We start from the raw sequence: 16656 nt of genomic DNA on the forward strand, positions 1-16656 counted from the left end.
GTAGTTCTCTCCCTATGGACCTTGTACACAGAATACGTATATTACCAGCATACCCAACCTTTTTCAAGTAGATAAATAAAATTGTTTTTCACCAAAAAAAAAAAAAAAAAGATAAATAAAATTGTAGAATTGGTCATAGAAGATATATCACAAAGCAAAGATCATCATATGAGAATTCTTCAGTACTGAGAATATTCCAGAGTAACGGCTTTCGTTAGGGGTTTATATGACCTTTGATATGGACCGAAATCCAGTGACGGACTAATCAGTCAATATTAGAAAAGCTAAGGAGGATAAGGTAATTAGGTCTAATGTTTCACACACCAGTGAGGAAGGATTAGGGTTTCCAAATCGCCAATTGCGGACCATCCCCACCATTATAAATTCCGTCTGATAGCTCCCTACTGTTTTGTTCTTCCCCTGCTTCTCAAGTTTCTCTACGACTTCGTTCTAATTTGATTCTTCAGTTCGTTCCCTTGCGATCCAAGGAGGTCACTGTGGGTTCATTTCAGGAGCCTTCAAGGCTCTGATAGATAAGTTTACGCCTTTAGTGTTCTTCAGATTTTCTTTTTGGTCCTGGTTCAAGATTTTTCTGTTTGATATCAGTGATTTGTCGATAGTTGGATCTACAGAAACAAATTCTCAAAATGGCCGGTGATGGATAAAAATTATCCGTGTCTTCTGAGATATTTTAATAGATTCATTGATGTTTATTTTTTCTACCTCTAGCTTCTGAGGCCATTTCATAGTTTTACCTGCAGATCTCTTATTCTCATTCTCTACTGACGAACTTTTTTTTTCTTTTTTTCTTTCTGTTAATTCGTTTAAATTTTGTTAGACAGGGGCGATGACGATGATTATACCATCAAACTTTGAAAGCTTTATATTGTAAGCTTGTTGATGCTACCAAAATCATTACTCTCTGAGCCTCTCTGCGTAAATTAATAATAATATGCTAATTTCTTGTTTTTAGGTTTATTATTAACTGTGTAGGTAATGGAGAAATGGATGTGAGATGGAGAATGAGAGGGAAAGGCAACAAATTAGAGTCTCTGATGCGCTCTTTGCTATAGCGTATTCAGCGCTGTACGTTGCCGATAGAGAATCGAAAGGAGATTCTGGCATTCGTCGCTTTATCATCGGCGTATGCATTCAGATATTCGAACATTCCATCCCTCGATAGATTCTAAATTCTAAATTCCAAATACTGCGCAGCTTTTTCATTTTATTTGAACTTTCTTTCTTTTTAGGGTTCTTGGATGTTTCAAGTTTCAATTTTTTTTTTTATAACGATTTTTAAGCAGTTTATGGTTAGGAAGAAATTTGGTTCAAGGCAAGTCAGCTTCTTGTCTGGACTTAGATTGCTTTATACGGTTCAGACAATTTATTATTCGAAAACTTGCTATATTGATTCTTCGGTTTCACTCGCCTGGATCTGAACCTCTGATTTTTCAGGCCCTTGAACACCGGAACATATCTTTTAGATCATGGATCTGATTTTTTAAGATTTTTGATATATTGAATTTGAAAAAAAAAAAAATGAGTAAGTTGTTATTTGATGGAAAGTTATTGGCAAACGCACTCTGTCCCTAAACTGTATCAAGTGTTTTGAGGCAATTTCTTCGTTTGCCATAGTAAAGTTTAGTTTATCTTTCAAATTCATTTGCCTGTATTATTGAGAATGGTTTATCCTTTCCATGATTTTATTGGCACATGATTGAGAAATACATTTTGTCACATGGTGGTTGATGAATTGAATTGGATAATATCTTGAAGAATCTGATTAAATTATTGAATTCATATTTGACAAGTGCTTTTACATGTCTGGCAGATTTAAGAACTTTGTTCGGATATCGGATTTGATAGGACTTGATGAAGGGATTTTATCCGTTTAAAACCTTGGAGAATGGAGACTACAAGATTACCTTGACAGGTACAGAAAAATTTTTGAAGTACGCTGGAAAAAATTATTGATGATACAAAGAAGAGGGATAAATCAATGTTGATCCAATGTGAAATATTTTACGATCCTCTAGATTCATGGTTTTAAAAATTGGATTGGATTAGATCGACATAAAACCTAAAGAGAAAGGGATAAATCTTTCTGATCCATATAAAACCAGATTCATGGTTTTAAAAATTGGATTGGATTAGATCGACATAAAACCTAAAGAGAAAGGGATAAATCTTTCTGATCCATATAAAACCATGGCTGAAATTGGTTTCTGGAACCCTAGAATTGACATTTTATTTGCAGTTCTTTTATTGTATTCACTAAAATCATATATTATTGTCATAGGGGACCTGATCACCATTGCCTTTCTGTTAATTGCCATGTGTAAAGAGACAATATGGCGGTCTAGATAATGGAAAAATAAGTACAAACAATACACAGATTTATGAGTATTCACACAAGATTCACATCTCTTAGTGTTTTTTGCATTTTAAAAAAAGAAATCCTCGCTACAAATATATAACTAAAAGCCTTAATGTAGAAAAGTACAAAATTGCCTTCAAATAAAAAATTATGTTATGCGGTGCAGAGACATCAATGGTTCAAACCCTCCTCAAATTTCCATCAATTTTCAGTTTCACAAAAAGTGTCTAAAGCAAATATGAGTAATAGCCTTTACTTTAGGGTGAGAATCTCCAAAAGATCCAACATATTCGTACGGCATCAATTGGAGGGAATCTAGTGATGAAAACAGGGTTTAGACCTTTAGATTATGAGGGAAATTAAAAATTTTGCTTCCTCAAAGTGGATGCAATATGCCAGTGAATATATGGGGAGGATTCCTTCTGCCGCTTGTGTGCATTTTTGGGCCTTGGAGGGTATACAAGACATTTTATAGCGTGATTGCTGCAGTAATATGAGTCTTAAAGGGGTGTCACATGCATGCAGTTCAAATTTCGGTAGGTGGTGTGCAAATCGTTTACACATAATTGTTGTTGTCCTAAGTCTACCCCTATTTCATTCTGCAACAATAAAAAATGGAATATGAAACTATAAGGGTATTTATTATTGAGTACATAGATCGGAAATCATGCATAATTGGCTTCAAGTTGGCTGCAATTTAAGACCACAACGACTGCCTCAGTGGTAAAATAATAGCAAGATGCAGTGCACCCTAGAGAATTGAATACATCTATGACCTGGTTCATAATATTCAAGGGCTGAGTCATGTCCATACAAGATTTCAAACAATTCACATAAAGGGAAAATGGGAAATTTAATTGGTGAGAAGTTGCTAAAAGGAAGCTGAGTGGTATCAAATGGGTCTTCCACCTTCCTGAAGATGATACGTCTTTAGCAGGAAAAACGAGAATATCAATAAAAATCCTTACCAGGAGCAAGGAAAGCTCATGGAGAGTAAGAAAAGAGACCCGGAACTCAGCTCTTCAAAAGGTAAAAGATTTCGACTCCACTGTAGGTGAATGGCTCACTCATGAATCTAAGGTTATCGTTACACTCCATACATGTTGACCATTCGTTATTCCCTAACACTAGCCCAAACACAATGATGGCCATGGGTAGAGGATTGGGATCTTCTCTGACAATTTTCCCTCCAACAGCTCTGGTGTGTGCACAACTTATTGGAGAAAAAATCATTAGATAGGATCCAGATCCATCAGTAAAAGAGGTGGCCCTAAGGCTATTTTTAAGAAGGGAGAGGGGTAAGTATGCTAGTGCATTACCTAGGAATAAGGTATGCTAGCAGGATTTTAACCGTTAGATGAAACATAAAAAATCTCATCTATTCATGTGGCGAGGTCTTACAAAACCTACCCAATACCACCGCTCCACGGTCTTCTTCTGCCCAACCGTTCTTTTGCCCTCACCTGTCGCCGTTGCCCAACCACGACCCTTTCTCCGGAAAGTTCAAATGTTCCTACAACACCGGCGGAGGCTCCAAAAGTTTCAACCACAGGGAGTCTGCCAAGCTCCAGGCCAGCAGCAGGTTTATCGCTGGAAACGGCACAGAGTCCAGATCGCGGTTCTGATCACCATGGACGCCTCACAGTCTTCTTCAACCCAGCTGTTCCTTTGCCCTTACCTGTAGCCGCTCCGGTTCTCACTCCCCCAACCACGTCTCCGGCCAGTGTGCTTGAAGCATCACCACCGCCGACAAGTTCAAACATTCCTGCAACATCGGAGGAGGCTCCAAAAGTTTCGGCCACAGGGAGTCTGCCAAGCTCCGGGCCAGCTATGAAGGACCCATCTTTCTCTTCCTCCTCTTCCATCGTCTCCTTCTCCTATTCTTCTTCTTCCTCAGAAGGCAGCAAACCTTCCCTGCAAACCCATAGAACCCGACTCTTCTTCTTCTCCTCTTCCTCTCCATCAAAGCTGTAATTATTGTTATTGGTATTGTGGATGTGCACAGTAGGTGGCAATAGGGCTGTCGAGGCAATGGATGTCACAGCCAAGGGGCAGTGGGTGTGAGGGGATGCGCAATAGCAAAGTTCAGGAACTTGGATGTACAGTAGATGATCACGACGAAAAGTGAGCTGAGAAGAATTCAGGCTGTTCAGCCATGACCAGAGCTTCGGATGGTTGGTAAGAGATTCTTTACCATTGCTGTAAAATTCTTGTCGGTGAACTCATTAGAATAATCATTTAAGATGATGAAATGCCATGATTAAAATCCCACTAGCATACTTGTCTTTTTCCCTTAATTATGTTTTTATAAGAAAAGAACACTGCATCAAGGTGAGAGGTAGAACCAGAAAGATTATTTGGTCCTAATTAGCCCAAATATCTGCCCATAACACCTTCCACATCCCAAGTTAGGGTCCCTCTCTAAGTAGCTTCCAACGGCCATGTTAATCTGCCAATTGAGCTCTCGCAACCTTCCAAACCCCTACCACCCCCACCACACACCCCCCCCCACCCAAAAAAACAAAAGAAAGAAAGAAAAAACCCAACCCAACCCAACTCATGAGTCAAACGAGTTGACAAGCCTGTAATGAACAAGAAAAATCCGTAGATTAAGCTAGTACTACCTACGAAAAGTCACATTGCTGAAATGCTGGCCTCCTGATTGATTAACATTCCACACAAGCAGCAAGACTTAACAGTTAACACCAACAGGTGGTGGATTTGGAGAAAAACAGCAGATCGCCAACTACTTCTAAATTCAATAACCCATGAGAGATCGACAGGAAAAATACTAACCGGAATGGAGGGCGAAGGGGTGGTAGGGTGAGGCCCAGTCCTGTTATACCAAGGATTAAAGCATCGGTATCGATCATAGTATCGATAGATCAAAATTAAGATACATATCGAAAAATATCGTATCGAAGATACACTAAAGATACAAACATAAATGGATAAGAAACATTTTTTTAAACACTTTTGCATAAAGAATTTATTAAAAAATACTATTGATAACATATATTATGTATTTATGTATAAACACTAAATTGAGGATATCACACTAAGAATTCAAAGTTTATAATTGTCCCATAAACATAAAATCCTTATTCATAACCTTGATTTCCACTTTAATTAGAGAGAAATATAGTTGACAACAACTTTAAAACAAAAACCCCTTAAAAAATCGTATTTTTCTGAAAAATTACCCATCTTAACCATTATATAACCGTAACGCACTGTATCGATACATACTAATACGTACCAATCGATACATACCGATACTCATCGATACGTACCAATCGATACATATCAAAACATACATTTCACCTCGATTTTATATTTTTCATAGAATCATATCGGTGCATATCGTATTATATCAATATATATCAATGGTATATTGATACATATCAATATATATTGTAAGATATATATATCTATATGAAAGGATTTTAAAAATATAATGTATCATATCGATCTACTAAATTTAAGATACATACCAAAGGAATCGTATCAGTATTAAAGGAATCGTATCAGTATCAAAGATACTTTAAACTTATACCTAATTCGACAACTGTTGTGACTAGCCACCGGACCTAAAACAAAAACAGGAATATAAGCTGCAGTCAGTGGAATGACAGAGATATGTAAATAATAGAACCACAAGCCACGCCAGCCCCCGTCACCAAGAATCTTAGCTTCCCGTTTCCCTGCTGGTTACTCGGACAGGAATTGAATTATAGGATTTGCTGCTCACAATTCCTATGCCTATTACAAAGTTTAAATATTTGATGTCATGAAAATTACATCACATAAGAGAGCGCAATTGAAAAAAAAAAAAAAAAAAAAAAAAAGAAGAAGAGGAACTCTTGGAACCCGTCTCAGACTTCCCCTATGGCTGTACATCTAACGTTGGTATTGAGACAAATTTTGCCGGAAGTACCAGAATCCTTCCCTTTGTTGCTTTACTTGTAGCTCCCAGAATCAACATAACCGCTCTTACAAGTACATCACTGTCATTTTATTGAACTTCCCGACACAAAAATGCGGAACCCTCCCTGAATCAAGATACTGTGCGACCATAGCAAATGGATGCCAGATAGAGATTCTTTGCCCATTTCTCCTGTAAAACAACATGCCATGAAACCACAATGTTAGCAACACATCACCATAAACAAATCCAATCGCAGTTTCCATGGATTCCAATCAAGACCATTACATGCGTTGCCAACAAAGCAAAGGTGAAATTTGTCCGATGCATGCCAAATAAACGTAATGGCAACATTAAAACCATATGCTCACTACTTAGAAAAAGCTTACCCATATTATAAAAAATAAATAAAAAGAACGGCAATCAAAGAGAACCTCAACCATTTCCTTAGTTCCTCCTTTTAATTAGTGAAACCTGGCTAGTTTTCATTCAAACATGCAAAGGTGCCAGAAAGGCGATATATTTCTATTAACTGTGAATATATCCAACCTCTTTCAGACTTCCGTTGGCCAGTAGTAAATACAATTTCAAAAAATTTGAGAAATCTATATTTATCCTCTAATTATATTTTATAATTTATAATTCAGTTTCACAATAGATAAAATACATTTTACTATGATTTTTAAACCACCAGATCAGGTCATCATCACCTTAACATGTGTACTTGGAAACTGAGATGTTCGCAAGGTCTCCTGAGTTTCATCACCAGGTCTGCGCTTAGGCACGCTTAGGATAAGAGCAGCTTGATCAAAAGTAGCAGCTGTAGATGTTATCCGATAACCACAATCCCAACGTTTGTGAATACCTTCACTTGGATAGAGAAAGTCAAGCTCAACAACCTACAAAAGCTGATGTCAGACATTTAAAGCAGCAGCAGGCCTACTATAAATGAAGAATATTCTTAAGCCTGTAAAGAAGTTGAACATGCTAAATGGATATGTGGATACTGAAATACTTTTCTGAATCATTGATCCAGAAAGCAATCTCTCTCCGAGAAAAAAATATATATTGAAAAACAGACAAGAAAAATGCATTGCTGCGCAGTGGTGACCATTAATAAGCGGTGTTTGAAATTGTAACTCCCATATGAAAAACAATTATTTTCAAAAAATGATTTTTATTCCAAGGGGAGGGAGAGAGGGGGGGGGGGGGAGGAGGTATAAATCCATCATTGAGAAATGGTATAAAAAGTAGAATTCAACCTGATCACTGAAGCCAGCATTTCGAGACATGACTACACCCCATCGGCTTCCAGCAGTTGCCATTGAGGTCACATGGAAACCTTCTCTCCACTTCTTGTTTATCCATTTGAATGGGAAAGAGTCACTGACTTTATAAGACTGCTGAGTGTATAGGGTCCCTGCAAAATATGAGTCCCAAAAATTTTAAAAATTCATCACTGATAATGGAAAATAAATATAATTCGAATTCACAACACGGTGTCCATGCAAGCATGTGCAACCCTTCAAGAACCTTTCTTTACCCTCCAGGATTAGCCCGAGACCTATAGAGCTAGAGTTGCAAGTAGACACCAATTCTAATACAGGATAATCTTGTTGGTTTTAGTGACTGGTACTGAGGCACTGCTATTTTAATACGTCCAAATGCCTTAAGAAGATTGACTTTCATCAGTTGCACTCAATTTGCACAGCAAAGCCATAGACCATATAGCTGGCTTATAGAACAATGGAGAAGAGGATGCCTGACAGTTTTATTGTTGGAAAGGGAGATGCAGAACTTACTTGTTCACAGTTGGCAGATACTCATTTTTGTGTCCAAGGGATTGCATCAATAACCATGCTACTTAAGGTAATAAATATTGTATTATATTTGTTGAAAATGCAATCCAGCACCATTGCATACCTTCTGCAGATGGTCTGGCATCTTATTGTAGGTAGATCACAAGTGATAAAATATATGACTCATGGTAACACTAAAGGAGTTTCCAGAGAGAGGATCAATCCATCCGTGCAAGAAATTTTCCAGGAGGAGTTGGATGATAGGATGAGCATATTCCACTATGAAAGCTCTTCCTAATGATAGAAAAAATTCCAACAGCATTATCAAACTTCCCAAAGAAAATCCACGATGATCTAATACTTATAAAGATTGTTGTCTTTCTTTCTTCTTTTGGGGGCTGGACGTTGGGGGAGGGGGTTGACTGCAAAAAATACTATAGCAGAAAATGTGTACGGTGCTTTAGCAGTTCTGCTGAGGTTCAGTCAGCTTAAGAGGAGCAAAACACAAGAACCACCTAAATGTAACGGCAATGAAGGCAAATCCTAACAAATAAACAGAAGCATATTTGGTGTTTATCCTCAATTTGTCACGAATTTGTGTGTGTGTGTGTGTGCGCGTGCATGCGTGTGCACGCGTGCACGTGTGCGTGTGTGTTGAGCAAATACAAGTTGATGAACCAAGGAACTGTGTCAACAATCTTCTATGTTTGAAGACCTTAGGAATGCCATTTGTTGTTCTTCAATATAGATCTTCATATTAGAGTAGCAACCAACTTCCAATGGTTGGTGAAGTTAGTCTTCCAGATCCACTGACACATGCAGTAGTCATGTAAATCAAATGGCATCAGACCATCTTTACTATGACAAGAAAAATATGTAGCATCATTGGTCATCAACATGACAACCATGGGTAAAAATTCACCAATGGCTTTTTCATTTTTTGTTTTTTAACCAAAAGAATAAATAGGAAGCATGATGAGAGGGACAACCTTTGGACATCACGACCAGAGAACTTCCATTGTTAGTACCAGCTATTGAACTGATGTAGTAATTCTTCTCCCACTGCTCCATTATCCATTCCTGTGATTGTTTTCAAAAAAATTGGGACAAATAACTATGTAATCAACTCTTGAAATAATTTCAGGCAATCAAAGAGGAGTTATACACCCACCCAATAATAATAATAATAATAATAATAATAATAATAAAAAAAAAATACCTTATGTAAGAAGTATGGTGACAGCTCATAAACTTGGGATGAGAAACCAGTTCCAGCATCCATAATGAGTGCCCAAAGATTAGAAGAAGAAGCCGCACAACTTATAAGCAGACCATCTTCATTTCCTCTTTCTACATGCTGTGGCAGTCGTGCATCGGCCACATTATAGTGGTATCTAAGTAAAATAAATAAATAAAGCATCAAGTCAACAGCCAAAAACTCAAGTTTAATAAACGATATAAAGTTTTTTCAATAGAAATGATGAGGTCATTAACCTCATTATCATAAGGACTAGGCGTTGACACTGAATTCATTATCATTTTAACATGACAACTAACAAGAGTATCCAGGTAAACACAAACACACACAATATGATCAGCCAACCAATCAAGACACTGGAACACGAAACTAGTTTCTTTCCATCCCTGGTTTTCAGGACTACCATGACAACTAACAGAAATTGGCAAGCTCTTAAAACCTGATAAAAATTTAAATCCCTGCAATGGTAACCTTCTGCCATTTCATTCTCTTGAGGAGCATACTCTCCATTAATCTCTCAAAACAGCATAGTCAAATACAAAAAAATAAATAATACCAAACAACTTTACCCCTGAAAATGACACAACATAAGCATACCTCTGTTTCATTGGAAGCCTCGCATTGTAGACAGAAATCCATTGAGTAGCAGGAACTCCTATACGGACCTTTTTCTTTGGTACTCCATCATCGTCTTCATCAATGGTCAACCTACCCCGTTTCTGACCAACCTGATAGATAATTTGGCAAGTGTTAAATAAATAAAGGTATCGAGCAAAAGTGTTTAACTAAAAATAATAAATACAATAACAAATTGAGAGACATATCCAGATATGTCCATCTATTACCTTCTGAGCACCATCAGTATTAATTGGCCTTATCGCAGGATTTGGTCCAATTAAACCATCAAACAAAGATATTAGCTTGGAATAGTCAGGCTCTTCATCAAATTTCATGTTCACCACAATTTCAAGGAATTGCTTAAAAGGCGGAGGGCAGAAGCAACACAACATTTCAGGTGATGTTGCCATCTTTTTCTTGCAAACTAGGAATGATTTATTATCACCCTGACATATAAAAGTCATACATTAAGACACTAATTTTATCCACAAATTTGCCCATAATCAGCACAAAGGAGACCTAGGACATGTATTAGCACAAAATACCTGATAACCTTGCCATGGCAACCTTCCTCGGTGAAGAAAGAGCAGCGTATATGCAAGAGATTCTAGATCATCTCTTCTACTTGCAGTTCTTCCTAAGTGGGCATGAACGCTAGCATAACGAACAGTACCTCTGCAGAAATTACACGATGAGGGTTAGACGCTGTACTACAATTAAAAACATAACTTATCATGTAACAAAATAGACACCTGACCTGAATACATCAGGACGCTGATCGTAGTCTACATGCTGGCCGCTAGTGCTATCTCTCCATCTTGTTGCTGCAAGTCATATCAAAATAAACTACTTGAAAGGAATGACAGAAGAAGTAACAATGAGAAAATTGACAAGTCTGTCTGGGTGAGTAAGCTAATGGCCAGTGAACTTCCTCACCTAATCCAAGATCTACAAGAAACAACTTCTTTTCCTGCGGTGTAGCTGGTTGACCGAGTAGAAAGTTCTCAGGCTTTACATCTCCATGGACATAACTAACGTCAGACAGAGGAATTGTGAGAAAAATACGACATCAAAGAGAATCTAGAGTCAACAAACACATTTTGCAAAGCCAAATAAATTGTTTGCCCACAGAAAATTGCAAGACTTAAAAGGATCAGCATCGAATCCTCCAGATCATTCAATCCATATTTATTGCAAGATTTAAAGGATCAGCATTGAATCCTCCAGATCATCCAATCCATATTGCTATCAGAGCAGACCAATCCGAGCTATCATATCTAGTGGATATGACCACCTAGTGGATGCTGCCAAAGGGAGTGGCGATGCCATACGCAAAAAGGAAGACTCATAGAATGGCGAGGCAAATAGAGCTTTTGCACATTTTCATTAATCCATTAACAGGATCTATATAGACAGATAAGCAGCAATATTGGGCTTTCACTCGCAGGTCAGCGAGTCCATTGTTTGGATCATCAAATCGATATTGATTTGGTTCAGTATTGTACAAGAATGATCCAAGTTCTGAAACTGATCTTGATTTATAGGAACACTGAGAAAGCCATGATTGAAACAATAAATAATATACTTACCCCTTTGAATGCATCTTTTCTAGGATCGATATAGACTCAACTGCAATGCAAGCTACCATTTCTGATGACATGCTGCGCATTATTTAAAAAAAAGGGGGGCGGGGTGGATATCAAAAGACCAGTAGCAAGTAAAGAATAAATTTCAGACACGTTGATATGTAGTTTCCATTCACTATGGAAGAATACCATGGATAAAATGAATAGGAACAAAAACGATGCACTAAAGCTATCCAGACTCCCTGTATATAAAACTAGGAGCAAAATAACAGAAATAATATGAATATTTTTTTCATAACATACACATATATAAACATTAACATAGAAGCAACCTCAAGAACAGCCATGGTTAGAGTTATGCATGTATAAAGCTCAAATACAGAAATACTGTCACTTGCATTATCTGCCACAACAACTACAAAGGTGGGATATATCAGCTCATAAAGAAGACAACCCAAATACATAGTCATGTACAAATTCCTACAGCTAAAGATTATAGTCATGTACAAATTCCTACAGCTAAAGATTATGTGATTGTCTAAAATAACTTAGTACACTTGTGTCTAAAATAACTTAGTACACTTGTACACATGCTTCCCTTTCCAGCCATAATGCTTCAAGTGCATTTTACTCTTAACTACCACCAATGACTATTAGTAGAATCTAAAAAGCTGGCTTTTAGCTGAAGAGAATGTTGGTCCATAAAATTTTGAAGAAACATAACCTGTAATAACAGATTTTGGCAACCAATAACCAAGATATGGTAAATAATACCACATCTTGTGGTAAAGTCAAGCCACTAGAATCACCACTCATAGAGAATGCCACATTTATTTCTTTTAAGAAGTAGACAAAATAAATGTCCAAACGGCATTAGATTGCACAATTGAACAGGCCATATAAGGTGCCAACCATTTGAGAATATCACCCACCAAAGGCCCAACAATATTGTCATTCAGCAAAAGATAATACCAGATTTTGCACCAAATAAGCTGTACTTGAGCAATGAATGCATCACAAGTATACCTATGCACATCACAGAGCTTTTATGCCAAACATCATAAGCATGTATATCCACATGAGAAGTAGCTAAGCAATAAAAAGATATTCAACAATGAACAATAGCTTGGCCAACTTCAACATCACAATAGCAGGTTCAGATATTCAACAATGTTAGAGAAGCATATAAAAGATATAAAAAGGAAAGCAGAAAACTTCATGTTCCAATAGGAGTATAAAAGATATCAAATCAGAAAGGAACGCAGAAAATCAAGTCCAAAAGCTGCCTAAGTACTGGCCTTTAAAGTTTCTTCTAGATTTGACTGACTAAAATACAATCAGAATTTAGAAATGAGGTTAAGAAAAAGGCTGTTAACTTGCAAGTGAACACGTTTTATAACCTATTCAAACAATGTTGGAAGAAGCATATCATATGAATGGGAGAATACTCACGACTGCCCTGAAGAATTCCATGTATCCCATAAGCTTGGCCCTAACATGTCCATGACCTGAAGATATGTAATGCATCCACTCATTAATTCTTCTTGACAAATGGAAAACAGTACCCCAAAAGCATGAAGGATAAAGACTTGTAACCAAATTAAACAGCAGAAGGAAAAGAAAATAATTCTAGTCATTGCAAGATAGAGAGAGAGACTGACAAGATTGGCCAAATGACCAAAAGTTTGACGCAGAGGATACGAATCATACCATTATATAATAATCCCCTTGCCTCCCTTTGTAGTGTACTTTTGGCACTCCATGAGAGCCACCAATATAGCTGTTCAACAATAATTTCATCAATTTCCAAGATAAATGAAGATTATCGTCAAAAACAAGATGATAACAACAACGACAACAACGGTAATTCAACTCAAATAATACAATAAACAGACCTGTAAACTTGCCACTCATACGGAGGACCATAGTTGCAACCTTTGCTGCTTCTATGTTCAAATTTTAGAGCCACCTGTTGAAAACACAATAAGCAATGGAAAGCAAACAATATCTTAACCAACCATGAAGAACACAAACAAGCTTCCAGAGGTTAAATTTCCCTGATTAAATACCTCCATAGGCCCAGAGGCTGTTGACCGCTCATTCCCTCCCATTACACGACGACCCACAAATACCTGACCGAACCCCCCTTTGCCCAACTTCCTGTCAATCTTATAAACTGGGGATCCTCCTACTTGAACCTGAGGGTACAAAGTTCAAAAAGATACTAAAAATTGAGTTGATGTTATGAAATACAACGATTATACTAATTAAACAATGAAATCCATCAACTACAAGAGAATTAGGTCCAGTTAAAACAATCTGTATAAAAATATAAAAAGAAATGCAAGAATTAAAAACAAAAGGAAAATAGAACTAATACTGATACCAGATGATGATATTAAAACGAACAACCCAGACTAACAACCATCAAGAAAATGAGGAGAAGAAAAAAGTTTGACATAATTAAGTAAAGACGATCCTTTGTTTTCTACTTAGAAAGTATAGAAAGGGTTACAGCTTACCCGTTCAGGAAAAGGGGCGGTGCTCCCTTCTTCTTCCTGACCAGCAACCTTGTTGGCACTCAAGCCGCCGCTATCGTCGCCCATCGCTTCTTTCTTACGATTCTCAGCCCAAACCTCGTTCCCTAAATTGCCAATCCGATCTCCCCCTCGGCCTTTTCCCTCTTCTCGAGGTTCCTTAACACGATCGCGACCAGAATCACCGTTCTTCTCCGAAATCACAATCACCGCAGCCTTGGCTTGATTCTTCGCGGTCAACCTCGTTCTGGGCTTCCCAGCACGAGTTTTAACCCCAATTCGAACAGCTTTAGCCTTCGCAGCCTCCTCCTTCGCGACTGCCGCTCTAGTTCTGACACAATTACCGAACACGGGCTCGGATATTTTCGCAGCTCGACCTCTCGGCTTGCGCCCCTGATCTACAACCGGAGCACGAGCACGACGTACTCCACTACGCAGCTCTGGCATTCTTCGCCCATACAATCCAGAAACCCCTCTTCTCCCAGTCTGAACATTATCTTCTTCTCCGAATCTCTAAATTCGTCACCATTACTAAACCTGAATCGTTTCACCCTGAAACCCTAAAAAACCCATCATCAAATATTCTACCGAAGTGCCAAAAGAACGGATTGGAATATGGAAGATCCAACAAAATTTGCCGACCAAATTTTAGCCGATTATTGACGATGGCTTTGAGCCTTGGACTCACTATAAAGATATTTTTTTCTAGGGTTTTGCAGAAATCAGAAAAGAATGCAATAGCAAGAGTCGGGAACATACCTGGAGAGGGAATTAGCGAGAGATAGGGGGGTGAATATGCAATTTTAACAACCCTTCTTGTTCTTTTTCTTCCCCCACCCTTCCGGCCAACTGGGCGGTTTTGGCCCTTAGTCGGGCCTGGCTATTGGAGGCCCCAATAGTCAAACCGACCAATATCTTGATCGGTCTTCAGAGCTAAAACCGAGTGTAATGTTTAAAAAATCGGATCGAATATGATTGGGAGTCCGCTCACAATTCTCCCACATTCGGTTTGGGTATTTTTTTTTATTTTTTTGATAACAGAAAAAGGGTGTTCCATGGTAGTGATCATAGCCCCAGGACAAGCTCCCCTATGGCAAGCAATGCTTCCGCAGGACCAATGAACAATAGTGGGTATGTATCGATTGTAGGACTGACCCGGATCGATGTTGACCATAATTGGCCAAGTCAATTCGGATCCCAATTATATGTTTCTAAACATTGGCTGAGATAGTTAATAATTGACTGATCGATTTTTTTTTTGGTAAATCTATTGGTCGGTTTCAATCTTCAATCAATTTTGACTACAATCATAAATCAATATTTGATTAGTTTTTCATTTTTTTAGATAATTTGTCCTTATCAATTCTTAATTTGTTGGTTTGGTTTTTAATTGGTTTTCGATCCTTTTATCAGATCAATGGGGTTTGACAGAGTCCCAACTGAATATTCTAAAATCTAGACAATCAATTTCAGCCTTAATTGGTCGGGTCTACCTCTTATTATTAATTTGTACATGGGTCTATAGTCCAAAGTACTCTCGACGATTGGGTTGACACTGACGTCCCAACAATTGAAGAGGATATGTCTCCAATTTTAAATATCCCTTCCGTCTTTTTTTTTTTTTTTTCTTGTGGATGTTTTCAGTTATTTTCTGTAGATTTTATCCCTTTATCAGACATGATTTGAAATCATCGGATTCGAATCTTTGCTAATTGAAATTGGAATTTGAGGAAATAAAATTTGATCAGATGAATCACGTTATTTGAAATATAATTGTCAAAGCAAGATCGTGATCTGCATTCCTCTTTGAATCACTTATCAAAAATAAGGTTATGTTGAATTTTGGTTTTTTTTTCATTATTTTCTTCGTATAAATAATAAATAATATAAAATCAATTAATTTTTTTGCTTGTAACAATACTTCAAAATCTATGAATCAAAAACTCTTAAAAATATCTTTGATTTTGAGAAAATTATTATTTTCTATTTCAATTTCTAGAGTATATCATTGATGGAAGCTGATCCATGTTGGATTTCAGGTCTTAAACTTGTCGCCGATTGCCGAAAGATAATCAAACAATCAATATCGTGCTAGTCATATGTAAAATCTTTTACCCAAAAAAAAAAAAATGTAAAATCTACTTCCTTTATAAATTAACTGTTTGATTAGTCGTCCGGATGAGCTTGGGAGTGGAGCTTGATTTCAGCCATGGAGGTGCTGAAATGGCACTCAATTTATGTTGAAAAAATGGAACACCTTCTCTATGGGTCAAACGTCAATCCTTTGTTCCCATTCCGGTCATGTATGATCTACTATTTGTTTGAAATAATTTTTTATTTTTTGACTTTTCATGTTTTATGTGTGACTTTTTAGGTCAAAATAATTGAAGGACCGACTCCCTCCACTCTGGAGGAAGGAACTTCCTTAGCCGTGGGGCTCAAGGGTGCTCGAATGGATCCGGGCGTTTTTGACCCCATGTGAAAGTAAGTTTTATTTTTATTGGACGGTGAGTGGGAGGAAAATTTTCCTCTTGAACAGAAGGATATTTAAAAAAA

General features: G+C 37.5%; 1 protein-coding gene, 1 long non-coding RNA gene and 2 other non-coding genes across 5 annotated transcripts; 3 read left to right on the top strand and 1 right to left on the bottom strand.

Annotated features, from left to right (window-relative positions):
- Positions 1-211: 211 nt before the first annotated feature.
- On the top strand, positions 212-2415 carry LOC122088005. The gene is made up of 2 exons (XR_006142946.1): positions 212-888; positions 974-2415. It is a non-coding gene; the product is annotated as an uncharacterized LOC122088005 (long non-coding RNA).
- LOC122090324 lies at positions 650-741 on the top strand. The gene has a single exon (XR_006143561.1). It is a non-coding gene; the product is annotated as a small nucleolar RNA snoR117 (small nucleolar RNA).
- Positions 843-930, top strand: LOC122090323. Its single transcript, XR_006143560.1, has one exon. It is a non-coding gene; the product is annotated as a small nucleolar RNA snoR116 (small nucleolar RNA).
- Positions 2416-5987: 3572 nt separating the features above from the next.
- LOC122089186 (casein kinase 1-like protein HD16) lies at positions 5988-14979 on the bottom strand. Of its 2 annotated transcripts, XM_042658709.1 has the most exons (17): positions 14860-14979; positions 14086-14652; positions 13633-13761; positions 13459-13532; positions 13274-13343; positions 13016-13071; positions 11567-11638; positions 10914-11008; positions 10735-10801; positions 10523-10652; positions 10205-10423; positions 9957-10087; positions 9321-9495; positions 9091-9181; positions 7565-7722; positions 7013-7201; positions 5988-6494 (listed from the first exon to the last, which is right to left on the bottom strand). In XM_042658709.1, exons 2-17 carry the CDS (start codon positions 14545-14547, stop codon positions 6435-6437), a joined length of 2178 nt encoding a protein of 725 aa, XP_042514643.1. In that variant the 5' UTR covers positions 14548-14652; positions 14860-14979; the 3' UTR covers positions 5988-6434. The 2 variants fall into 2 exon arrangements, with proteins under 2 accessions (XP_042514643.1, XP_042514642.1); XM_042658708.1 differs by lacking the exon at positions 14860-14979 and having other exon boundaries at positions 14086-14853.
- Between the last annotated feature and the right edge of the window lie 1677 nt (positions 14980-16656).

The sequence above is a fragment of the Macadamia integrifolia genome, chromosome 9, assembly GCF_013358625.1.
Source record: "Macadamia integrifolia cultivar HAES 741 chromosome 9, SCU_Mint_v3, whole genome shotgun sequence".
Classification (NCBI taxonomy): Eukaryota; Viridiplantae; Streptophyta; class Magnoliopsida; order Proteales; family Proteaceae; genus Macadamia; species Macadamia integrifolia.

Bases quoted from the DNA above. Each gene is read 5' to 3' on its own strand.
- LOC122089186 (XM_042658709.1), bottom strand. From the start codon at position 14,547: ATGCCAGAGCTGCGTAGTGGAGTACGTCGTGCTCGTGCTCCGGTTGTA. The intron at 13,762-14,085 runs GTAAGCTGTAAC...TTGTACCCTCAG, and splicing joins CCGCCCCTTTTCCTGAACGG to GTTCAAGTAGGAGGATCCCC. The intron at 10,424-10,522 runs GTATTTTGTGCT...TTTATATGTCAG, and splicing joins TGCCATGGCAAGGTTATCAG to GGTGATAATAAATCATTCCT.